The sequence below is a fragment of the Lynx rufus genome, unplaced genomic scaffold (genome assembly GCF_022079265.1).
Source record: "Lynx rufus isolate CCGP_SWC_20201006 ecotype Redwood Valley unplaced genomic scaffold, mLynRuf1.p SCAF_15, whole genome shotgun sequence".
In the NCBI taxonomy this organism is placed as follows: domain Eukaryota; kingdom Metazoa; phylum Chordata; class Mammalia; order Carnivora; family Felidae; genus Lynx; species Lynx rufus.
In genome coordinates, this window is record NW_025814829.1 from 44,656,450 (window position 1) to 44,682,471 (window position 26,022).

General features: G+C 47.3%; 1 protein-coding gene and 1 long non-coding RNA gene across 2 annotated transcripts; one reads left to right on the forward strand and one right to left on the reverse strand.

Annotated features, from left to right (window-relative positions):
• Positions 1-1,151: 1,151 nt before the first annotated feature.
• On the reverse strand, positions 1,152-25,374 carry BRINP2 (BMP/retinoic acid inducible neural specific 2). Its single transcript, XM_047076465.1, has 7 exons — positions 25,337-25,374; positions 23,575-23,765; positions 22,293-22,501; positions 10,420-10,525; positions 7,456-7,692; positions 4,792-5,014; positions 1,152-3,149 (listed from the first exon to the last, which is right to left on the reverse strand). The coding sequence occupies exons 1-7, from the start codon at positions 25,372-25,374 to the stop codon at positions 2,033-2,035; spliced, it is 2,121 nt and encodes a 706-aa protein (XP_046932421.1). The 3' UTR covers positions 1,152-2,032.
• On the forward strand, positions 13,123-21,944 carry LOC124510189 (uncharacterized). The gene is made up of 3 exons (XR_006961640.1): positions 13,123-13,217; positions 16,081-16,337; positions 19,620-21,944. It is a non-coding gene; the product is annotated as an uncharacterized LOC124510189 (long non-coding RNA).
• Positions 25,375-26,022: the final 648 nt, after the last annotated feature.

A 26,022-nucleotide genomic window follows, 5' to 3' on the forward strand; every position in this document is an offset into this window, starting at 1 on the left:
ATTGATGAAGAGGACATCTGCTGGTTCCATCTTCCACAGATGAGTGGCTTGGTACAAATTCGTCAAAGCAAGCAGTGGCCCAGTAGAAATAGCCAGTGTGTGCGTTACCCCCTAGGTTATCCCATCACTCTGGATTTCTGCCCTAGAAGCCTCCAGGGGAACTTTGAAGAAAGAAATGCTGGAGGCTGCTTGTCTACCAAGGATTTCAGGTTGTTGTGGATTGAGATAGAGTACAATGATTAAATATGATGCTGAATTCTTCTGTATGCAACAATAAACATCGAAGGCTCTTGGGTGCATAGACACAACCATCCTTTCTGTCTCCCAGTTCGTTTTGTACCAACTGAGATATAGCCCACGTAGGGAATGGAGTACTTAGTATTTATGTGGTGACTTTCGCCTGAAGAAATTGGAACCTGTGGAGAGTAGAGAGGAAGTGGTTCTCCAAGAGATCTGCTGTGAAATGCTTCTCGGACCACCTGGGGGAGGCACTCTGGGGAGAATGATGCCTCATTCTGTGTGGCGTACATCCAACCTGCTTTTTAGGCTGGGAAAGTGGTAATCAGAACAGAGAAAACCAATGCCACGTCTGCGTCCTTCCCAGTTTCCTCAAAAGGCGATCACAGACTAGAAGATGCCGAGTATGGGAAACTCTTCTGATGCCTGCAGCAGTGTTGGCAAAGAGGCGCCCTCCCCCCCCCCCCCACCCCCAGCCTGCCTCAGTACACATTTACCCAACGCAGAGGCTGCAGCTCCCCTGTGAGCAGGGACCTTCACATCACTCCTCTGATAGCAAGGAGTCCTGGCTGTAAGACTTGTGTTAGTTCTCCTGTCTGGGAAGAGGGGGATGGGTAGCCAGGTAACTCTGGGACCCGGAGTTCTGCCTCACTCCATTCTTCATGTAACAACCCCCGCCACACACACCCCAGTCAAGCCAGACATGCATTCGCTTTTGAAAACACACTAATCAACCAGCCTCCCCCACGGCCTATCCACCATCCATGGATGTCCATGTGTCACACACAGAGCAATTAAAAAAAAAAATCCAGGCAGCCCAGGGAACCATAATCTTCTTTTGTTTTCTCTTTTCCCCTAAAAAAGGCCTTTTAAGAAAATATATTAAACCAGGTAAACTTTTACTCATACGTTCATGTGGCTGGAGCAGATTGACAAAGAAAACAATCACAAAATAAATATTTTTGTTTTGTTTTTAAAAAAGAACATTTCCCTATACATTGTCTCTTTCTAACTTGACAGAGCTGCTTTCTTGGACAGGACGGGTGCCGTTGGAAGAGGAGTTCCGGCTGGACCACGAGGGGAATGTGGAACAAAGTAGGGGGGCTGAGGAAGCAAGGGGGCTGGAGGGAGGGAGGAGTGGAGAGCAGAGCAAGCCTGCCTGTCTGCCCTTACGGTCCTCTGTTGGTGTCACCTTGAGTGTCTCAGGGGAGCCGGCTTGAGAAGCAGTCAGTGTCTGGGAGGGCACAGAGGAGGCAGCATACAAAAAGTAAGAACCAACGCTGGGGGGATCACGAAACAACGCCATTTTAAGAAACCTGGTTAAAAAGAATACAAAAGTGACTCGATGGTGGGGGAGGGGGAACTGCTCCTGTTCCTACCCCCATGCCCCCTCTTGCTTTCTTGAATGATAAGAATCACTTTTTAAGGATTTTGTTTTCACGGTTTGGCTGGTTCTTTTTCTTAATCTCTCCCTTGGCTCCTCTCCTTCAACTGCATGCATTTGAAAGCACCGACTTCACAGATTCGAGGCTGCTGAGTCGTAGCCTCCCTGTGTGAGTGAGAGAGTGTATGTGTATGCGCGCGCGTGTGTGCACGCACATGGTGAGCGTGTACACGTGTGCGGTGATGGTCTCTTTCTCTCCTGCCTGCTTTAGTCCACGCCCTGAGGTCCCATCGGCTGGGTGCGGAAAGTCTCAAGGGAGAACCCTGTTGGCACTAAGGTGAGGGCTTGGATGATCTTTGCACCCTGGATTCATGGATCACCTCCCTGCCCAGCACTGGAGTGGGGCCCCCATTAGCTACACAGTTTGCCTGTCTCATACTCCACAGGGTTTGGCAGCTTAGAATTGAAAGCCCTCAGGGAGGACTGGATCCTGCCCACCTCGTTGTTGGCCAGCTTGAGCCGATGCCGGAGCAAGCAGGAGAAAAGGTCAAGCCGGACTTTGCCCGGGGGAGAGAGCTGGTTTACCCGGTCCCTAAGCTCTATAAGCTGCAAGAGGGCAGAGTCCTGGGAACCTTGAGTGTACGGGTAGTCTAACTGGAGAATTAAGTCCCGGATAGCATCCGGGTCAAAGGGGAGGCTGTAGCCAAAGACCTGCAAGGTGTTGATTTTCATGTAGCCCAAGTTCTTGGAGGGATCGGTCATCTCCAGGGGCTCGTAGTAGATTGTCTCATTGGAGCTGTCATCCAGGGACTTGATTCGGCTCCGTAGGTAAACATGGACTGTCTCAAAGAAGGTCTTCCACCTGTTCCCCAAGGTGATAGTCCAGTTTTGGCACTGGGCAGCTGCGTCCACGTTAGTCCTTTCCCAGTCGGGGAAGCTGCCCTCATTCACGGGCATGAACCAGCTCTCAGAGTGGCTGCCCCCAAACGGGTTGACGTAGATGGCCATGACAGGCTCCAGGGTGCTGTTCTTGGTGAGGCAGATCTGCAGGGACAAGGCCAGCATCACGTGCACCAGCCCAGGCTTGTACTTGTTACTCTTCAGCGTGAGCAGCATGCGCTTCCTCCAGGAAGGGTCAAACCAGCTGCCCAGACGCATGTCGTTGCTGATGAAGATGGAGTGCACCTCGATGCGGCTGTCCCGCTTCTGCAACAGGTACTTCAGCTCCAGGTCCTGCAGGTCTGTCTCCAGCCCCAGAAAGTTCTCCAGGGACTCGGCCACCTCTGGCCGGCACAACCCCTGGGCCAGCACGTAGCCTGGGTTACAGCCCCCGCAGCGCGTGCTGTTGTCCGGAGCACAGTGGGCACATGCGGGCCCTTCGCCCAAGGCACAGGGGATGGGGCCCTGGCAGGAAGACTGGTCATAGGGGCAGGTGCAGCTGTGGCTCTGTTCCAGGAAGGTGCCGGGGAAGGTGCTTTCTCCACAGTAGAGGAGGGACTGGATGCGATTCCACCAATAGGGCAAGGACCTTTGGGAAGGGAGGTAAGAATGAATAAAGAGTCACACAGAGACACGCTTTGGCGTCTCTCCTGAGGGTAGGAGGAGACTGACTAATAGGCAGGGAAGGTAATGAGAAAGATAAAAGCCCCGAGTTCTCTGAATGATGGAAACCCTACTGCACCACTCTGGAATGATCGAGTAAGGCCTAGAGCTCAGCGTCTGTCTGATGGATCAGCACCAGAAATACTTGACATCAGACTTGTACTGGCAGCAGCCGGGCTCATCCCTCCCAAGTACCACTTCCTTCGCTTATTCAAAAGCCTACAGAAGATCTCCCACACCCTCTGTACCAAAACATCTAATGTAGTTTTCAGCTTTTTAAATAAGACCGTCCGATCCCTAGTTCTCTAAACTTCCCAACTCCCATCCATTGCTTTCCCACTTACCGTCCCTGTCCTTCCTGTTCCCACTGCTTCTGTCACTCTTTCACCACGAAGAGGAATTTTCTATGGCTGGCTCCCTCTTTAGATTTAGATTTCCGCTCCTATGATACCTCCTCAAAGAGGACTTCTGTGACACCCTTTTTGAAAGAACCACCCAGTCGCTCGCTCTCTATCACATCAGCCTGTTTTTATATAATCCACAGCAAGGATCAGGATTGGAAATTATTGTTTATTGTTTCCCTGTTCACAGATGGCTTCTCTGAAAATGCCACGAGAGCAGTAACACTGCATTATTCTTCACCAACATGTTCTCAGAAACCAGGATTGTTCCTGGCGCTTGGTAAGCATTTAATAGTGATTTCTTAAAAAAAAAAAAGTGAACCCCTCTCAAAAGCCTTTGCTAGTCTAGGCTCTCCACTGACGCTTCCCTTCTTACAGGTGCCTCTGTCAGAGCCGCATCTCCGGGTTGCGAGGCAGCCTCCACGCCCTGCAAGGCCCCGTCTCCGTGTACCATTTCTATCTTCTCCCACACAAGCTGGCTGAGACTTCCTTCTCCAAGGTAGCTCTTCTCTCGGGCTTTTGCTTTTACTAGACCATGCCTCTGATTTATGTTCCACAAATGTGGATTTAAGTGGCTGCCACATAGGTATCATTTTATAGTTTTTGTGTTTCTATATATTTATTATGTCTTCCCGAGGACCCACACACACACTGCTTAATATTAGGATACGCAGTGTGCACTTGTTGAATAAACGAGCGTGTGAGTGGATGTGCAGTGAGGGCCTATGATGATACAGCCTGCCTCTGCTCCTGAGGGCGGGGCTGGGGTGGGGCTCAGCTTTCTTTCCTTTTGTGACTCAGAACTAATCACTTGTTTCAAGCAACCCAACGTGTGTATATTCTCACTGTATGTAATTGGTGTGTGAGCTTCAACTCCACCCCTCTGTTTCCTGAAAAAACTTCTTAAAATAGAAACGAGTGAGAATTAGAGCATGACTAGAATAACATTTGAATATACTATAATTTATAAAAAGTAAAATTAGCCTCTCTCTGTTTGCTCTCTCCGATGTCAGACACAAGTCACAAGTAGGTGAAGAGAGCAGAGAATCTAAAAGGCCTCATCTGGGTCACCGCCGCCAGATCTGCCATGTTGGACAGAGGGCCCCCTGGCCTCGGCAGCCTCAGGGGAAGGGGCCAGGCTTGGGCCCGGGCAGCTGGGGTGCTCACCTCTCCTTGGGCAGGCGGAAGCGAGGCTGCCGGTGGCAGCGCTTGCAGAGGTTGAAGAGCCTGCGGACAATCCGGTGGGTCTTCTTGAACAGCAATTTCAAGCTGGCTCCCAGCTGCTGGTAGCGGTGCTGAAGGCTGGTGTCCATGGCCCAGAACTGGGAGATGGCTGTGGAGTTCAGGAACCTGTCTCCAGGCAGCCTTTTCAGCAGGGCCTGGAATTCCTCTGTGGGCAAGGACGCAGAGCTGAGCTGAGGGGGAGTCACGCAGACTCTGGGACGGCAGGGCGCTCCCTAGACCCAGCCGGCCCTCCGGACTCATTGCCTGAGGAAAGAGGCTCCATAGCCATTCTCCCAGCCCTTGTATATATTTCTTTTTAAACTGCTTTATTTGGAAAATGAATAACATGCCATAAAACAGAGCTTCAGGATTTTTTTCCATCTTTCCTGTCCCTAATATGCTTCTGAATTTCGAAACAGATTTCCGTCACGACCCAAGCAGGCCAGAGGTCACGCTTTTGCCAATGACCTTGGGATGTACCCTTTATAACTCCCTGTAAGTCTCCCTTTATAACTTCCTGTAAGTCATTCACAACACTGTCACAGGCTGGTATTCTTCAGTAACACCACAACATCCTGTGGAAGGTGGAAGGCAGGCACAGCTGGCAAATGTGGACCCAGGGAGACTGAGCACCCAGCTCAGAAAGCTTCTTAGAAAATTTCCAGTCCCTGAGACCAGCTGCTCCTGTCCACATCCTTCTCTCTGACTCTGGAATACCCTTTGTCTCTTTCAAGCTTCACCTCTAGGCCAGACACCCATTCTTTCCTGTAGCTAATCCAGAAGCAAGATGCTTTCTGGTCCTTGCTGCCTACTCCAAGTCTGTGCTCTTCCCGGAGCTTCCTGGGCACAACACATTGGCTGAATTTATGCCCAGATCTGCTTTTACTTGGGACCTGCAGCCACTGTCTCCTGATTGGGGCCCAGATAGCCCTCATTTACTCAGCAGTAAGTAACTCACAGTGGTGAGCGCCCGAAGTCATGCCCCACATTAAGCATCGTTGAACACATCCCACCATCACAACTCCTGTGCAGCTGGTGTTGGGGGGACTGGAATGTTCTCCTTAGCAACTAACTACCTGTCTAGGACTTGAAATGTCAATGCCTGGCGCCTCAGCTTGGTTCTTCATACCCCTCTTCCCCTTCCCAGTGGTTGGAGAATCATACCTAGTGATGGCATTAACAACTAGCATGTACGTAGGTTTTTTTTATAAAACATGTAAGCTTACAAAAGAGCACAGGGAGTAACAGAATAAACTCCCATGTGCCCACCAACTAGATTTAGCCACTTTGCCACATTGACTTCAGTCTTTTGTTTTGTTTTAGAGAAATTCTGCAAAGAAAATATACAGTTGAAGGCCCTAAACTTCCCTTCTATCTCCCATCTTGATGTAACCACTCTCTTGGGTGTTTTCTTTATCATTATATTTCTTAATGTTTTCTGCATATGTTTATCTGTAAAGACATTAAGTATTGGCCAGTATGTTTTTAAGCATCATATAAATAGTATTAAATATGTGTTATATTTAATAATATTGTATCATAGTATTATTCACATGATATGTATATATAACATTTTTCATTTTCACTTTGTTTAACCCAACATATTTCTGAGCTATATCTATCCACATAACTATCACTCATTTAGTGTTGAAATGTATGAGTGTATCAGGTAGAGATAGTTATACATTAATTTTATCTACATTATCCCATATGAGCCTTCCATCCACCTATTATTATCACTTTCCCTCTCTTACAGATGAGGAACGGAGGTATTCTGAAGCTGCATGGCTCACATAAGGTCACAAAGCTGGTCAGTAACAGAGTGTCTCAGTCTTTGGGGGCTGCTCTCAGAAAATACAGACCGAGTGGCTTATAAACAACAGAAGTTTATTGCTCACGGTTCAAGAAGCTGGAAGTCCAAGATCAGAATGCCACCACGGTCAGGTTCTGGGGAAGGCCCTCTCTGGGTCGAGTGTGGCTCACTTCTCACTGTGTCTTCACATGGCCGAAGGTGAGAAGGATCTCTCTGGGGCCTCCGTTATAAGAGCACTAATCCCTAATCACCTCCCAAAGGCCCCCACCTCCCTGGGCATTATATTTTCAACGTATGAATTTGGGGGGGGGGCGGGACGCAAACATTCAAACCAGAACCCAGAACAAGGATTCAAAACCAAGCCCTAAATCTGCATCTCAAGGTAACCTTGCTATTAGCTATACGTGTAACAAGCAAGGACTAGTATGTGCTGGGTGCCTCCTAGAACTATTCTATGTACTTCATTCATCCAGCAAACATTCCTTGTGCACCTGTGCGCAGGCAATCTGTAGCAAACGTGTATCAAACAAACCAGGCAAGTCCTAACGCCCTCATATATATCCACATTAGCTCATTAAGTCCTCGTGACGCATGTCTTTGGTAGGGATCACGTCCATTTGCACAGATAACAAGAAGACAACCACCTGAGACGTGAGGTTGTGAGATAACCTGGTAGGGGCCAAGGACACAGGTAAGCGGATGAGGCGGGATCCAAGGTAAGTTCCCCACCTTCTAGTCCCGCACCTCAGAGCATGTCCCATTGACAGGGAAGTGTGGGCCCGTCAACTGCTCACCTGACTCCTCAAACTGCCGGTTGTGAGTCACCCAAGAGTCCTGGATCTGCAGCAGGCTGTCCTCCATGGCCTGGATGTCAGCATCCGGACAGTTGCATTCTGGGAAGGTGGGGCTGCACTTGCACCAACAGTCATTCTCCTTGCAGACGAGCTCCCCCTCAGAGCTGCATGTGATATAGCTGAGTGCCGCCGCCACAAAGCGCTCACGCAGGTACTCGGGCAGCAGCACCTGTAGGCCTAGGGAAAGGACGCATCAGGGAATTGTGGGGCAAGGACCAGTGGGGACCTGGTTTCCCACACTTAAGGCTGCAGGATCGCCAGCTGGGGTTCTGCTGACTTGGGCATTCTGGGCCCAAGAACGGTCACCCCAGGGCCTAACTCTATGGAGCTGATGGGATGAGGGGCTTACCGCTGCCCCAGTGACGGGTGGGAGAGGGTCTGAAAATGCAGATGAGGAGCATCGAAGCCCAAGGCTTCGGAGAACCCCTCACATCAGCCAAATTGAGAGCGTGCGTATCATACGAATGGCCTTATTGGCTGCACATCGGCACCTCTAGGATGGAAATGGGAAGATATTTCAGATAAAAGAAGACCTAACAATCTCATGAAGGAGGAATCAAGGCTTGATGGGCTTTTGCTCTGCTTCAGCTAGCCATCCTGTTTCTGGCTTTGCTAAGTCACAGACGTTCTGGGATGTCCCACCCCACCCTTGACGACCAAGGAGACTGCTCTGGTCAGGAGGCAGGGACAGGCGTTGTTAGTACGCAGTGGCCAGGCACCACACCAGGTGCTTCCCAGATACGATCGCATGTGACTCCCTGGGCACACTGAGAATCCAGGGCCGATGGCCACAGTGACCTGCCCACGTCGCAGGACTAGTAAAGTTGGCTTGGTGTCACACTCTGCCGTGGTACCATCAGCTTGTACTGCACGTCTGGGACTGGCTGCCCTGCCTCAGTGTGCTTAACTCTCACCGAGATTTGGAAGTTCAGTCAAGCCTGGGTAGGTAGGAATGGTTCTCCGCTCTCCCTGCTAATTAGCTCCCCTGATCTTGGGATATAATCCACTAAATTTCTCTAGGCTTCAGCCTTCCTATCCATCTGTGGTGGTGGGTTTTAGTTTACCAGGAGCAGAATACACCCCTCTTTGGCTTCAAGCCACACACGGTGGCTGTCGGAAGCACATCAAGGGATGAGTGAAGGACACGCATGCCTTTGGATGCCGCCTGGGCCAGGTTCGAGGGCAGACCTGCAAGAGGCTGCCCCAGTAGGGACATCGCGAGAGACGGTGCCAGGAGAGTGGGGGACGTGAGAACTTCGGATACGCTGAGCTCCCCTTTCCTCAAATACCTGCCAGCTCTTTATCGTCACACCCTTGACCGTGTCCTTGGCAGGAAATCAGAGAGCCCAAAGTATGCATCCTAGTCTCCGTGGACCTGAAAACATAACTTAGCACGGCAGCACCAGCAGAAGTCCTGTTTGAGACCCACCTCCTCTATCTGAACTGCTCCTCAAGTTTCCTGTCTTGATGCTGTGCCTGCAGTGGCACTGGAGAGGCCCTCCCCACATATCCGGTCCACATGCTGCCTTTCCACACACACCCATCCAAGTCCTTTCTCTTCACCTCCCCCACTACCTCCCTCCTCCTCACCATAACACTTCCCATTGCTATAAAATAAGTGCCCCGAGCAGTGTCTGCATGAGTGATGGGCTATAAAATTAAATGGCATAAACTATTCCAAATGAACCACCAGACATTCCGAACTTCACTCATCGCTAATTTCCAGACACAAACCCAGCCCATCTATGGACAGAGGAGAAGAGGGATGCTAATTGCATTAGGTGGCTCTAAATAAAGCAGTCTTTTACTCCTTTTTATTATATATTCCTTGATTCCAAAAGAACTGATGGGTTGCATCTGGCTCAGGTTGCCTGGAATTTGTAATCGTAGATCCTGGGTGAGGGCTATTGATTTTATAATACCAAGACAATAATATCTTAAACAGAGTCCAATTCAGTTAGGCCTCAAGAAAAAGGAACTTTTCCGACTGCCAAACAGCCCTGTCTGAATCCGTTTGCATTGCCCTGCCCCCAGGATGCCTGCGGGGCAGACAGCAGGAACTAAGCACCTCCCCTACCTCCCCTTACCTGTCCTATCGCCTTCCCGTTGGCAAGTGTGTTTTAGCTAGTTCTGTCTCCAGCGGAGGCTCCCATTCGTCTCAGACTGTTCTCCTGGCCTTGATCCCCCGCGGAGGATTACAGACCAATCGCAGAAAGTAGGGACCACTCTCAGGGTAGCCAATAGTCCCATGGTTTGTAAAGCTCTACGGTGGCCCCATAACCATCTGCAAAGACTAACCGTACCCCAATGTGTCCTTAGGACAAAGCCGAGGGTTCTTTGGGCAACAAAGGTGATCATCAAACTAGACCAAAGTGTATAAGGGTGAATGTGATACTCATGCAGGATAGTGACTGGGGGTTGGGGAGGACTATGAATGCCGAGGGTTTGGGTGTTGAGTGGTGCTAACAGTGGTCTTGGATGCAGGGTAAGCCATTTCAGAAGTTTTCTCAAAAGAATGAGGGAAAGTTGTTAAATACACGTCCCAGAAGTCCTGGTAGCTCTTGTCTTAAATACGGTTTAGCCAGGGGTGCCTGGGTGGCTCGGTTGGTTAAGCGTCCGCCTTCAGCTCAGGTCATGATCTCATGGTTCATGAGTTTGAGCCCCGTGCCAGGCTCTGTGCTGACAGCTCGGAGCCTGGAGCCTGCTTCAGATTCTGTGTCACCCTCTCTCTCTCTGCCCCTCCCCTGCTTGCTCACACTGCACCTCTCTCTCTCTGTCTCTCTCAAATAAACATTAAAAAGAGAGAGAGAAGGGTTTAGCCAAATGAGGCACAGAGGGCTTTTTCCTGCTCCTTGGTGGTCTGAGTTTTTCACCCAGTGTGACACCCGTCACGGTACAGCTTACCCAGTAACTGCACTTTGTTCTCCGGACTCTGTACCAGCACAGAGCTGACTGAGTCCAGATTGTCGTAGTTGCTGCAGCCCAGAGGGCCCGTCCTGGTCTCCGTGACCTAGAGAAGGAGGGCACAGTGTGGATTTAGAGACCATCCCTACGGGGAGACCATCCCTATGCGCTTCCCTCTCCGGCCATCCGATCTCAGGCTCTGTGTCCTGTCCTTGATCAGCCGGAGGATGGCATGTGTTTCCCTACCCCGGGAGCAGAAAGCCACTTTTCTTCCCTGTTCTAACAGACTCTCAGCGGCAGAGGGCTGGCAGCGGCAGGTGCACACGGTGGGAGGCTTTCAGAGGGGGCTGAAGGGAATTTGCGTCCGGGAAGAGAAGATTCAACGTAGGCTGAGGAAGCTGGACCTCTGAGCTGGAGTCCCCCCCCCTCCCTCCCCCAGAGGGAGACAGGAGGCCAGATGTGGAGGCTGTCAGCCGGCTGGCGAGCCCAGCTGCATCCACTCGGCGTGGTGCTCACAGGCTTTAGGGATCCCGAAGATGAAAAGCACTAGAGAAATATGAGTTATGAGTATTATTATTAGTATTAAACATTTAAGTCCCACCTCGGCGCTGAGACGTCCTTAGAGAAAATCAGCCATGGGCTTACTGCATATTTTAATAAGTATATTAAATATACATAAACTCTTATAGCCATGTAATATTCCAAAACACCACAGAATCATTTTAAAATATTATAAAGTTGGCCTATCAGTTTTTCCCTGATGTTTTTAAAGTATAAGATGAAAAATGGGGAGCTTTAAATGCACTGAAATAATTCCATAATAAGAATGATGGGGACCTGCGGCCCTTTCTTCTCAGGATCTGCGAAAGCTCTGCCAACAATCAATCAACCAATCAACGAGTATTTATTGAGCAGCCACTGTTGAATTCCATACAATTCATCAAACATTCACAGAACGCCTTTCCTGGAGTTCTTCAAGGAGTCGGCCCTGATACCCCTGACCTTCTGTCCTGGCTCCAGATACCTCTGCCCTGCAGCAGGCACACGCGTTGCAGTTTTCCATCCCTTACTGAGAACGTGGGGTGAAAATCTGGGTCCTCCACACACCAAACGCTCCACAGGGGTAAGCCCATGTTTATTTTGTTCACCATGTAGACAGCCGCGATGAACACAGTGCCTGGCACACCGGGTATTTAATACATTAGAGAATGTGTAATACGTTCCAGGCTTTGGGGGGTGAGAAATGAGCACAGAAATGCACAAGTTATATGCTGTGTCCTCTAGGGAACTACAACCTGTGGGGAAGGCAGGTGCATATGCAACGGGCCGAGATGCATCCAAGTGGAGCGGAAGCTATGTGTCAGTGAGCGCTGAGGAAAACACAGCTCTAAACAAAGGGAACATGAGGGAAGAAGGGCAGAGGAGACTCAACTGAGCTGGTCCTTAAAGATAAGTAGAAGTCTTGTTGAATCACTATATCATACACCTGGAACTAACATGATACTGTATGTTAGCTATACTGAAATTAATATAAAATAAAATTAATAGTAATAAAGATAAGTACAAGTGGACAGCGAAAGAAGGGAAGACAGGCACTCTGAGAGAAAGGGGAAGGGGCACCGCGGGGGCTCAAAAGTATAGTGTACGTGACTAGTGCCCTACAAGCTACAAGGTGAAGTAACCAGGTGAAGAGCAGAGTGTAAATGAAATTTTCAAAGAGAGTTTAGTCTATTTAGTTTTAAAAAATACTCATGGAACAGAGTAATTCAATGAGAGATGATTTGATACTGACTGGAAATACAGTAGGGAGAGAGACAGGAGAAACCCTTGTGATGTAAAGTAGTCTGACTAGGCTTCATGGAAGAGGTGAGCCATGAAGGATGAATGGGGATGGATGGGAAGGCAGAGAGATTTAGGAGAAAAGGGGGGTAATTACAGACAAAGAAGAAGGGGCGGCCTTAGACACGGTGCATGAAGAGCAGAAAAACCCAGCCTGAATAAAGAATGGGACCGAGCCCAGGACATGGGCAGGAACAACCTCTCTACAGCTGCCAAGTTCATCCTCCAGGATCATCCCATTTAACCCTTACAGAAACTCTGAAACAAGTCGCACTACTAGCACTCTCCAAAATAGGAAAGCAAGGTTCCAAGAGTTACGGTGTGCCAGGCCACAGAGCTATGCGCAGCTGGAACGGGATCTTATCGTTTGAATCCTAGCACCCAGTCAGTGTCCCTCCTGTCTCCTCTGAGGGCACATCAGAGGACTTCAGGAAAATAAAGTGAGTTAAAGCCCTTTGGATGACATCACTTTTAAAAACAAGTGTAAACAGCACAGTTCATCCAAAATAGCTTAGTGATCTGCCCTCTGTTGAGAATGTGAACACAGGGCAAAACAAATTGTATAGACTTGAGATCACAGTATCCTAATATTACAGATGGGAAGACCTTGGCCAGATGAGTTAAATGATTTATTCAAGGTCCTATGGCTAGTTGCCTACAGGGCTAGGATTCATTCAGCTCATTCATGTACTCTTTCATTCATTCATTTATTCATTTGACAAATATGCAAGGAGCATCCAGAACTCACACTGAGTGAGTGAGGCACAGTCACTTCCATAAGGAGTTTCCAGACAAGGAGAAACATGTTTCTCTAATCCCAGTGTTCGGGCTGTTACACATGCACTCGCCTCCCTCCACAGGTGGGCACCAGGTGCTGAATAATGTCTCTGTATAGAGTGAGTGGGTGATTGGCTAGCTGTCAAACTACAGCAGGGAGGCAGCGCCAGGCTTCTTTCAAGGTAAGGTCTTCTTTATCTCTATGGTGTTTAAGTCCCTGTAAGAGGAGCCCTGGCCGAGGACTAGCCCGGGTCTTCTGGAATGTGATGGACTGAATGGCAGGGTGGGATGATGGGTGAGATGGCGGGTGGGTCTGGTCTTTGGGACACTTGCCTGTCCCCGCCTCCATCTAAGCTGTTCACACTGTCATTGAGTTTTGCACTGGCTTTTCCATCCACCCACCCCTGAGCTGGTCGCTCACCAGCATCAAGTCCAGGTAGGGAGGGAGCTACATGCCTTACGTAGGAGTAGGATGACCCCTCAAGGAGGATAACAGAGAACAGCCACTCTCCTCTCCTTTATCTCAGCACAATCCCTACCTACGTACTGCCAACCCATCTGCTTCCCCACCACCACCGCCATCTTGTGCAGTGTTCCGGGCCTGGCTCTGATGTGGTTTTTTGACCTTTACTTGGCTACTCCCAAAGGTTAATTCCACAAGTGGACAATCAAATCGATAAAGGCATTGAAAGGATGTGGGTAGCTTCCCTTTGTTAATTGCGCCATGAGAACTGGCATGAAGAAGAGACAAAGGCTGTGATCCTCAAGCTCATTTCCTTATAAGGAGGCACACCAGATCTCCAAGAGTGAGGAAGGCACTCAGATTACATTAGATCCCAACGTCCTTGCTCCTTCCACTGCTATTCTGCTTTGAACCACCTCTGTCCTCCCTAGAGATATAAGGAGATGGGAAGAAGAAAGGGAGCTGGAGAGGGTCCTCTTGCAGATATTGCCTGGGCACTGACTTGGTAACAGGATGCCCGAAGGCCCCTTCCCCCAAGTGATGAAAATACCAGAGTCTCTGGAGGGTTAGTCCAGAGAACCCTGGGCTTTCTCTGTAGCGGAGGCAGACAGCTTTGGCAGATTATAGAAAAGGCCCATAGAGGTAATGGAAAGTGCAGCTCACTCAGGCACACACATTCAAAGAGCATCTCAGATAAGCTTTCAGAAAGGGAAAATAATTGTGTGCTAATTGGTCTGTTGACAGAGACTGTCCTGCCTTCAGAAAGCCCTGATGGATCTCAGGTTCATTAGCACATCCAATTTTCCATAAATACTAGGTCGTGCGAACACTCACTCCAGTGAGTCTGCTCTCCTCCCCCTGCCCTTTGCCTCCCCCGCTGCTCTTGTCCTACCTAGGGGGACACCTGCAAAGCTAAAAGGGACAGAAATGGGCTTCTAATTGTGAGCGATAGGACTGGGCAGGGCGAACACAGCTGATGGTTTGTGTGCTTAAGAGAACTGCAAACTGAATCCCAGGCTGTGCGCTGAGGAATACAGACAAGTCTTTTTAAGGATGCTTTGTGAGAACCACTCCATTTTGCCATCCTGGGACCCATCTGAACTTTTGTGTGGGCTCTTTTCAGTAAGCTCTGGAACATATCAAACCAAGTCCTTCCCCACACTTCGATTAAGTAGAGGGTGAGCTGCCAATGAGAACAGGGTCCTCTGCTTAATGGCTCTGATCCCTTCCCAGGCATCACGGACAGGAGGTACAGTGTATATATTCAGCCCTTTATAGTTTGCCAAGTGTTTCCATGTGAACTGTGTTATTGGGTGTCACCCCAACCCCATGGCAGAGACAGGGGTGGGATTCACAATATTAATCAGCAGGTAAGACAGGAGTGGGTGGGCTAATCAGAAGAGGTGCCAGGAGTGGTACCAGCAGCATTCTGGAGACCTCCCGAGGTCCATTCACCCCTTGGTTACCATCAACGGGAAACCTGGGGGCTCCAAGGGAGAGAGAACAGTGGTTACGATGACACCCAGGTGATTGGGTGCAGACTGTTTACCAGCTGATATGGAAGTGGTTTAATATTCTAATAGCTGGTGTAGCCCTGTCAGCTGAAGCTAAGCCCTGGGTACAGGTGAGTCAAATAGCTGGTAACTCACTGATGTTGAGAAGTCAAGTGGTGAGCATCAAGACTGAAACTTGATCCCAAGCTTTCTCCCTTGAGCAAGTTTGTTTCCCACTAAACCAGGCAGCCAGCTTTCACCTACCAAGCATTCTATTTAGTGCCTCACTGCGTGCCAGCCACGGCGAAGAAATGGTGTGCAAGCTACGGAGTCCCAACTGCTCCAAGCCCTCCTACCACGCCTGTGGGTGTGGGGACGTGGCAGTGGGGATGCACACAGCTGGAATATAATGTGACAAATCCTGTAAGAGAGGTGTGCACTGAGCAGGGTAAACCTTGCAACAGAGTGAGATGTTCAGTAGGGTCTCAGAGGAAAGTGTCAGATAAACAAAAGGGGCATGTTAGTAAACTAGAGGTGGCTAACAAGGGGGGAAAAGTAAGAGTACACCTGCTTACAGACATAAGAGACAGGCAGAGAGGCTGGAGGGTTTTCCCTTCCCCAAGGCTGAGCAGGTGAGCAGAACCCCTCATGCCACCCACCTCGATGCAGAGTAATGGCCTTGGTGGAAGCCAGCTCTACTCCTGCAAAGGCATGTTCAGTAGAGGGAAGCAGGTGGCAGGGGCTACAGCCCCAGTAAAGGAGTATCAGCTAGCAGGGATACGCTGCGGGATGCATCCAGCCTACTGGCCCTTACTATGTGGATCTGTAAAAGCGTGATCAAGCAGAGGAATGGTCTCTGGTGGAACATTTGACAGTAGGATAAAATGGGCAGGTCAACCCTATCAGGTGAGCACGGTGGTGGGATAGGGAGCCGAGACCTCCCGTTGCTCCTCAGTCTAGCAGGGTGTTCTTGGACAGGTCACGTGGTTCTCTAGAGCTAAGTTATGTGAGCATGAGGACGAGGAGGAGTGGAGGTAGGAAAAAATAATCCTGTTTTCTCATGTTTTTCTGAATTGCATCCCATGGAAGGAGTACATTGCACCCCTCAACAGAGAAAACTCCAGGTTAATCAGCTTAGTGGAAGATGAATTATCATCCCACATTCCATGTGTGATTGGAGGAGTTCCAAAAAGAACCTTCCAAGGATGGCGGCCCCACTTCTGGGGAGATGGGCAATGGCTCTAGTTCTGGAAAGTGCATCCCCAGGCACTACGATAGATGTGGCTTTGGGTACCTTCCTGCCTCTCACTGTGCCACCTGCAGACTTTGCCAAAGAGATGAGTCCGGTAAGCCATATTTCAGACTATGTATTGAACTCTTTATAGTGGACTAAAGTGAACTCTGAACAAAACTTCCCTCCAGAGAAGTCAGAACTGTGACACTGAGAGAAACAATTTAAAGGGTGATGGTGGACACCCTTAAAATTCAGAATAAATAATCATCAAGCATTACTAAGTGCCAGGAACTGAGAATACAGCAGTGAACAAGAGTGGTTCCTGCCCCAATGGCACCAGCTGAGAGATAAAACAGAAAAATAGTATTCAGTCCGGGCCAGAGTCAGCGTCAGCTCCAGAGCAAGGCAGAGCTAAATGTAGGCTGAAGTCACTGGCATACAGAAAGGTCTAGAAAAAAAACAAAGGAAAGAACTTGGAAAAGAAGCTAGAAGGTGAAGCAGATGAAAAAAAAAATGACATGTGTTCCAACAAGAAATGAGGTAACCTGGGAGCCTTACTGCCCTTTTATAAGACCCATGTGTCTGGACATTTAGTGTCTTGTCCTTGGAGATATGTGATAGTCTTCACCGTAGTCCTCTTTATAAACCATGTTTATGCTCAAGTGACTTGGAGTAGCTTTGTTTTCTTTCAACTAAACATGTTTATATGCCCTTGTACATACACTGAAAAGAGCATAACCTATGTGGAAAACAGTGACTCATTCATTCATTCATTCATTTATTCTGTCAGTCAACAAACCTTTACTCATTACCCATAATGGAATATGCTCTGTACTTCTACTGGGAACCAAAGATGAATAAGAACCAGTCCCTCCCTCAAGGACTTCATGTTAGCTAGCAAATATAGTTCAAATGATAAGCCCTATAAAAGAGGCATGTGCTTGATACACCAAAGAGAGCATTTAACTACCTTGGGAGTCAGAAAAGGCTTCCCCAAAGAGTAACCTTTTTGACTTGAGCAAAGAAGAGTGAGGGAGAGACACTTACGTAAACAGACAAGCAAAGCAAACAGCAGGGGCTTTGAATAAAGACTAATAGTTAGTGGGATGCCTGGGCCGCTCAGTTGGTTGAGAGTCCAACTCTTGATTTTGAACTGTGATCTCACAGTTCGTGGGGTCAAGCCCCACATCTGGCTCTGCACTGACAGTGTGGAACCTGCTTGGGTTCTTTTCTCTCTCTCTCTCTCTCTTCCCATCCTCCATTCATTCTCTCCCCCTGCCCCCCAGCCTTCTCTCACTCAAAATAATAAAATTTTTTTAAACAGACTAACAGGACGGGCCTACATGATAGAAATTGTAAGTGAAGGGTTGATGGGGGAAACGGGTTGAGAAGAGACAAAAGAGACCATTAGGGATAATCTTCAATGGCTTTATGGTTTTGTTAAGATGAGGAATTATTCTTTTTCAAGCTCCATTTGTGCTGTGGCTCATGCACTCTCTCTGTTTTTTTATTTGATCCTTACAGAAATCCTTCAAGGTAAAAAATATTTTAATTATTGAACAGTTTTAAGGATAAGAAAAGTGAGGTTCAGAGTAGTTTGGTAACTTGCTCGCAGCCCACATGAGCAGTGGCACAGCAAAGACTTTTGGGTTCAACCCTATGTTCTCTCCATTGTCACACTGCCACCGTGGCTGGGGCGCAGTGGTTTAAACGGGGCGGGGGGGGGATGGTACATGATGCTTTGCACTCATGCAGGCAGCAGAGAGGACGGATAAGAGAGAAGAGCTGAGAATGGAGACAGGAAGACTAGTTAAAAAGATAATGCAAGAAAACTGGGCAAGAGTTGATGAGGTCCTGAATTAAGGGGATGGCATGGACATGAGAAGGCAGTGAGGGGCAAGCTGAAGATATATCCAATGCCGTGATTATAGTGGTGGACCATGGAGTCTAAGTTAGGCAAATAGTGAGGCAAATGAGGCCATGAAGGGGGGAAGAAAGTGAAAAGCTGGTCAGGTCAAAGGACAGGAAGGCACATTAATGGGACCTTTGAGTTGTTGACCCAGACCTACCTTTTATTTCCAGATAAGACCAATTCTTCTCCCACTTTGACACAGCCGACTCACTACAGGACTGAAGGGGGAAAGGGGCTTCCCCAGAGTTCTGTCTTCTTGGTAAAACCCACTCCATGTTACTAATAGTCTTCTTTCATCATTTTAAGCTGCCTCAGAGACCAGAATCCCAAAGGTACCCTAAATCCCTGTTAACTTCAGCCACTGTCCTGTCTCAGGCTCTCACTCCAGACACTGCACCTCTCTTAATCTGACCTCTTCAGGTAACTTCCATCGTGCTCTCTCGGTCTCATGATCAGTCTTCAGCAAGGTCCTCCATAACCTTGATCTCCTCTCAAGAGTCTGCTTCATCTTTTTGCATTAAGCATAGTCCAGAAGATGCTGAAAACAGGGGTTCCCTTGCAGTCTTGCCTAGCAGTGGCTGGCTGTGTTCCCACACCTCACATTGCTGGGCAGAGGAGTGAGGTGCAATGCAACTATCCTGAACACTGCTCCCCCTCCTCTCTAGCCATCTCTGGCTCCTCTGAAGCCAGAACCATCAGGACTTTATCACCCATGACCCCTCCTTGTTGCTGTCTATTTCTCTTGTTAGTCCCATTCAGTTGTTAAGGATTTCCAGTATTAAGCTTGCTTACCACTGTCTTTGTTATCACCAAAAGGTTTGTATCTTTCCTGTTGACCTCAGCATCCATGTAGAAAACCCTTTAATACCCTGGCCTCCCAGGTCCCTAGCCTTCTCCCCTCTCCGTTCATCTTGTCCTCCAGCCCCGTCTTAGCCACCCACACTCATGGCCATGTTCAGAACCTGATTTGTTTTGCTAATTGCACTTTCTCTCCAATCTCAACATAAATCATCACACACTTGCACTTCCCCTGGTCACTTCCCTCTAACAAGTTATCAAACCTACTTAGACTTCCAATCTTTTGACCTAACCAACTTTTCACTTCCTGCCGTCCCTTAACAGTCCCAAATCCCTTGGTCCATCACTATAATCACTGCTTTGTGTATATTCTCAACTCCTGTTTTGTTTCATCTTCATGTACACACACGCGCGCACACACACACACACACACACACACATTTCTGTTCAATCAACTCTCCACCTCCTCCATGCCTGCCTATACTTGAAGTGCCAAATGTAGCTGATAAAACTCACAGCTATGCTGACTGTTCCCATGTAATTACGACCATGGGTCTCAAATGGGCTCTCAGTGCTGCCCAACAACCCACAACATTTATCCAGTCCATTAAAATACCTAACTCCTATTCTTCTGAAACCATCCCCTGCATTCTTCTCTCAGTAATCCCTTCTCCTTCCTTTTAGGCAAGGACTCTGCTTCTTGTGTAATCAAGGAAATAGGATCAATCAGAAGGGGACATCTGCATCCCGACCCCCAACGTCTACATCCTACTACATGTGTCCTGCGCATTTGAATGCCTCCTGCTACAAAGGATGAGATGTTTATGCTCCTGTGTAAGAGCCACCCCTCCCGCCTGCCCAGTTGCTCTTGCAGTTGTCTCCTATCACTTCTGAATCATCATTTTCTCCCCCTCTCCTGAGTCATTTCAATCAACATGCCAAGATTCTTGAGTATCTCTCATCTTAAAAACAAAAACTCCACCTCTCTTGACCTTATACCCTCTCCAGCTATCACCCATTTTTTCTGTTTGCCTTTACAGCAAAACCCTTAAAGAATTGTCTCTACTCCTCTGGTTCCTCGCTTTGTTTTCTCTCTTCAACCTTCTGCACTCAGCCTTTTGTACCTGTCGTGACACTGAAACCACTCTTATCTAGGTTGCTAGTTACCTCCATGTTGCCAGATTGAAGGTCCATTCTCTATCTGACTGTTTAACAGCATCTAACGCAGTTGTCTGCTCCTTCTTCTATGAAACACTTGCTTCATATCGTCTTGTGATGTGGCTTTGATTCTCTTCATACCTTTCGGCCTGGTGTCAGCCTTCTCTGTTGGATCCTTCTCCTAGTCCCCATTTCTGAATATTGATGTGCTTCACAACTCAGCCTTAGGGCTGGGCAGCCTTAGGGCTGCTCTACCAGCTACATTCACTCCTCAAGTGATCTCATCTCATCCTTTCTCATGATATTAAATACCACCTACATGTGTGTATATATTTGTATGCCAAAATTACATCTTCAGTCATGACCTTTCTCTCTGAAGCCTAGTGTTTATATTCAACTGCCTGTTAGATACCTCTACTTGGATGTCTAATAGGAATGTCAAATTCACTGTGTCTAAAACCAAGCTCTTGATTTGCTTCTTTCAGATTGGCGTCTGCCCCACTGTTGTCCTTCTCAGTAAATGCAATCACTGTTCATCTTGCTGCTCATGCCAAAAATCTTGCAGTTAATCTTGAGTCCTTTCTTCTAATTTATTAGCTAAGCCTGTAGGCTCTACCATCAAAATATATCTTGGCATCTGCCAAATTTTCACTACCTCTATAGAGCCAGCTTTGTCTGAGCGAGCCACCATTATTTCTTCCCTTGACCATTGCAGTAGTCACTGCATCAGTCTCCAGGATCCCTCTTTCTCCTCTCTTCCCTGATCAGTAATGCCCTCATGATCTTCACATCCTTTATTGATCTCCGTCTCAGGCAATCTACCGTCAGGGGGAGATAAAATTTTCTCTGCAGCCTCATCTCCTACTTCATCTCTCTTGTAACGGCACTCCTGCTACATTATGCAGTGTTTCTGGATCGTAACATGCACACTCCTGCTTCAGGGCAATTGCACCTGCTCTCACTCCCATGTGGCTTGCTCCCTCCCTTCATTCAGATATCTGCTTAAATGGCATTTTTTTCACACAGGTCTTCCCTAAAGTGTGGTGTCCCTATCCCTCTCCATCCTCTTGCCTGGCTCCACTTCTTCATACCATTAATCCCACCTGACATTATATTACATCTCCATCACTAGAATTTAAGCTTCATGAGGGCAGGGACTTTATATGTATTCTTCACTCTGGGATTCTCAGTACCTAGAGCAGTACCTGACACGTAATAGGTGTTCAGTAAATATCTACTGAACCAATAAACAAATGAACAAAACCATCTAAATTCTGGGTGTGATAAAAGCGGAATATAAGAGAAGACTGATCATTACTTGCCATCTTAACTCTACATTTAGAATAAAATAATCCAGCATTCTCAAGTATCGTCATTGGTCTTCTACCCTATTACAATGAGTTTTCCTAGAATTCTCCTAGATACAAGTAGAGAAGACAGGATGGAGGTTATGATTATTAATGTTATAGTAACTACTGGATCATTTTCCAACATGCATGGCATCATATCACTCCTGTGCTTAAAACTCTCTGGATGTTTTCCATTGCACTTTGACATATTAAAATTCCTTTTCATGGCCACGTAATCTGATTCCAGTCTACTTCTGAACGTCATATTGTACCAGTGTCTTCTTGTTCACCTTACTATAGTCACAACAGTCTTCTCTCTGTTCCAAGGCACCAAGCCGGTTGCTGCCTCAGGGCCTTAGCACTTACTGTTCTTGCTGTCTGAATACTCTTCCCTGAGGTCATTCAGACTCAGCCTCAAAGTTTAAACCCAAAGTTCCCTCCCCAGACCAATCTGGCTAATATTAGCTGCTCCTTTCCCACCCCAGGAAATCCATACCTTATGACTCTGTCTTTTCTTTCTATCTTTATCTAAAATTACTTTGCTTTTACCTGTGTAAAATTCCCATCCCTCACTAGAACGTAACAGGTGCAGAATAAGGACCTTGTCTGCCTTTCTACCAACAGTCCGTTGGCTGGAGACTGCCTCCCAGTAGAAGCTGCATGACTATCTGCTGTGCAAGTGAAGACCTGGGCCACCTTTTAGGGACGGTTGTGCCTCGTCTCAGAAAGCTTCTTCCCCACGTCCATCAGTCGGGTCTGACTGATTTGCAGCTGGCTAAGACCCTAGCCTCCCCCTTGCTTTCTCTCTGCTGTCTGCCCTCCCTCTCCCAGTACTCCACAGGCTGTTTACCTTGATGGCCCCCGTGGCTATCTGGATATGGTGCAGCCGCCTCAGAGTGCTCTCTCTGTCGATGAAGTAGGAGGCTGCCAGCTGGTGCAAAGTCTCCAGGGACACGGCAGAGCTGTTCCCACTGCCCCCAACTACAGGTGCACTTCCTGCTGTCTCTGTCTTGCGGCTCAGTTTCCGCTTGTCCACAAAAATGGTTAGGGACTCTTCTCCTAAAGCAAACAACATGGGTCCATTGGTGAGGCCTTCTGAATCCCCTGCCAATTAGAACATGAAACCCTTGGCCAGAACAGTCAGAGCTCAGAGGGAGCCCATTGCCCCTGCTGACGACCTCTTCCTCATCACTGTCTTTAGAACAGTCTCATCACACAGTGCCCAAGGTGACCGGCATCACTGCCTGAGAGGCCCTCCTCCTTTTCCTTCATTCTTTAACTATCCCATAGCTCATCCCCTCCCCTCCAGCTTATCCATTTAACATCCTTTATTGATCTCAGTCTCAGGCAATCTACCTCCATGGGGGAGATAAAATTTTCTCTCTCAAGTTGTTTATGAGAAGTCACCATGGATATTTCTGCTCCCTCAGGAAGGGCAAAAGCCTTGAAGCTCACCCGCCCTCTTCCCCATCAAACACTCAACACCTACCACATGCCGGCAGCTGGCCTGAACCCTTGGAGAGATCCTTTTTGTCCATCAGACAGTGAGCTAAATGTTATAATAAATCTTGCTTTCTTCTTCCCAGGGCAGAGAGAACCCTGCCTCTTCAGAGCTTTTGATTTGGCCACAGGTACACCATCCCCACTCCCAACCTTGTCCCTATCCAGCCCAGAATCACTAGAATTGGTTTGTCCAGTTACCAATCTTTAGGGAGGTAAGCAGGGGTCAGGGACTCAATGGACATTTGCTTTTTTGCCCATGGGTCTGACAACTAGAGCCACAGCAAATATTAGGATGTGGAAAAGCCTCTGGGTGAGAAGGCTCTGTCAAAAGAAAACTAGGAGCGCCCCCTGCTGGCAAGTGCTTAGTAGGAGCCTGTCAGTCCCCCAACCTCCTTACCCCGCACCCCCTCCTCAGGAGGATGCTTATAAGCAAATAGCAATGTTCTAGGTAAATTTGGATGTCAAGAGATTATACCGCTCTCAAAGGCACCAGAAAGAAAAATACTTCTCAGGCAGTACCAGGCAAGGAACAACAAAGACCCAGGAAGACTCAAGCTATACTCCTTGGGTCTTAAAGCTATTTTCAATGATCTGACAGCCAATTAGTGTAAGATCATGATGTTGCTTACCTCCAAGGGTGGCAGAAAGTAAGAAATGAGTGCCGTACTTTTTTATCAGGTTTTCAGTAACCTGTTGTAAGTTGGGTCTCCTTCCGAGGAGGCGGATGTTCCGGATAAATTCTGGGGCAAGAGGCAATGGCAAACTGAAGAAGTCCCTCCTTTCCAGAGCCAAGTTGTTTACTTTCCAACGGGCAAACTCCCTGGAGGAAAAGTCAAGGGATGAAGAAAAGCTCAATGTATTTAAGATCAAGAAACATAAAATCTGAAAGAGGTCATGTTCTTCCTCCACTTGTACCCTCCTCACTCCCCTCAGCACACATCCCTCCACATGGAGGCACCCACTGCCTGCAAGAGGCCGTTTGGCCTTCCACCCAGCTTCCCATTCCCAGGCTGTCAACTGACTTCCATCAGAACCTATTCCCATCTGCTTTCTCACTGGGGTCTCTGATTTGCTTACTCATATGCAGGTAGTCATGTAGTAGTGTAGTATGGGAAAACAATTATGCAAACAGTGAAAACATGAGAACAATGGATTCCAGAGATATGATTTAGTCACAGTTGCCACTCAATGGACGAGTCACATCACCTATCATGGCCTCAGTTACCCATTTGAAAGTGAGGAGTATGGTCTACAACAGTGGTTCTCAAATTTTGACCCGTTCACACTCTTTTTTTTTTTTTTTTAATTTTTTTTTTCAACGTTTATTTATTTTTGGGACAGAGCGAGACAGAGCATGAACGGGGGAGGGGCAGAGTGAGAGGGAGACACAGAATCGGAAACAGGCTCCAGGCTCTGAGCCATCAGCCCAGAGCCTGACGCGGGACTCGAACTCACGGACCGCGAGATCGTGACCTGGCTGAAGTCGGACGCTTAACCGACTGCGCCACCCAGGCGCCCCATTGACCCGTTCACACTCTTAACAAATGACGGAGTCACCCATATTTATGCGGCTTATCTCTATTGATAATTACCACTTTAAAAATTAAAACAGCAAATTTTAATTTATTTATTAGTTCACTTAAAGATAACAGCAGTAAATCTATTACATATAACATAAATGACATATTTTTATTACCATAACCATATGTTCTGAAACAAAGCCAATTTAGCAAGAAGAGTGGTATTACTTTGCATTTTTGCAAGTGTCTTTAATATTTGGCTTACCAGAAGAAGGCTACTTTCTCATATTTGCTTCTGCATGTATTCTTATGTAGTCTTTGTGGATATTCACTAAATGCAACAAATGTCATTCCTTAAAGGTTACAGAGTGGAATCTGAAACCACATCAACACACTTTTTATCCTCTATTACATTAAAATCCAGTGTTCTATATTGTATTTTGAATGGGTCTTTTTACCCTTCATGATTTTGAAACATCACGCATGGTCATCCAAAAAGTATGGGATCACTGAATTATTCAGGTCTTCCACATTGTGATACTTCATTATATAATGTCAAAACACCATATTTGTTAATATCACAAATCCCATGCATAAAGTTGCTAAGTACTGGAACTGCTACCAAACTCATAATGACAAATATAAGTTTTCCAAAATTCTAATTTTCATTTGAAAGCTTAAATTTTATCACTGGCAACAGATACTGTTAGCTGTTTTCCTTGAAGAGGTAGGCCTACTTTATCCCCCCCCCCTTTATTTTTTGAGAAAATGTTTGCCAGACACTAAAGTGTCTAAATAACCACAGTTTATCTGTTGGCTGTTCTTTGAAGAAAAATTCAGTTCCAATGAAAACGCGACTAGTTCAGCTTACAATTCAATCACAAAAGCATCTTTCCCTGAGACAATCATCATTCTTCAGTAGCCTTAGACTCATTTTATGTTTATTTTACATTTCATCATACAAAATATTAAAAAGATGTGTAGGGGTGCCTGGCTGGCTCAGTTGGTAGAGCATGCAACTCTTGATCTCTAGGTCATGAGTTCAAGGCTCACACTGGGCATGGAGCCTATTTTAAAAAAAGGTGTATACTTAAGGGTCAATATCTAATAAAATTAATAAGTTTAACTGCTTCAAGGACGTTCTTATGTGAATCTAGCATAAAAACAAGCATGTGTGTGTGTGTGTGTGTGCTTAGGTGCAAGTATGTAATGATGGAGATGACTGGTGTGATTTGGTGAGATTGCCTTTATTCAAACACAGATGCCAGTAGTTTTATTCACCACGGTTTTTTGTGCCATCAGTGCAGATGTCAATATGGACACCCTGAAAAGACCTAAGAGAACCCATCTTTTGAGAAGCCCTATTCTATAAGATGGCAAAATTCCAAATTCCTTTCTAGTCCCATCTAGATCTTTAATCTTCATACTTTGATCCTCACTGAAAGGGACACATTTCCAAGGGGAATCTGTCCTGGGATGAAATTGAAAGGATCACATCCATTAGTGAGAAAGTACTTTTCCATAGCCTTTCAAATTATACTCAGAAGGACCAGCTCC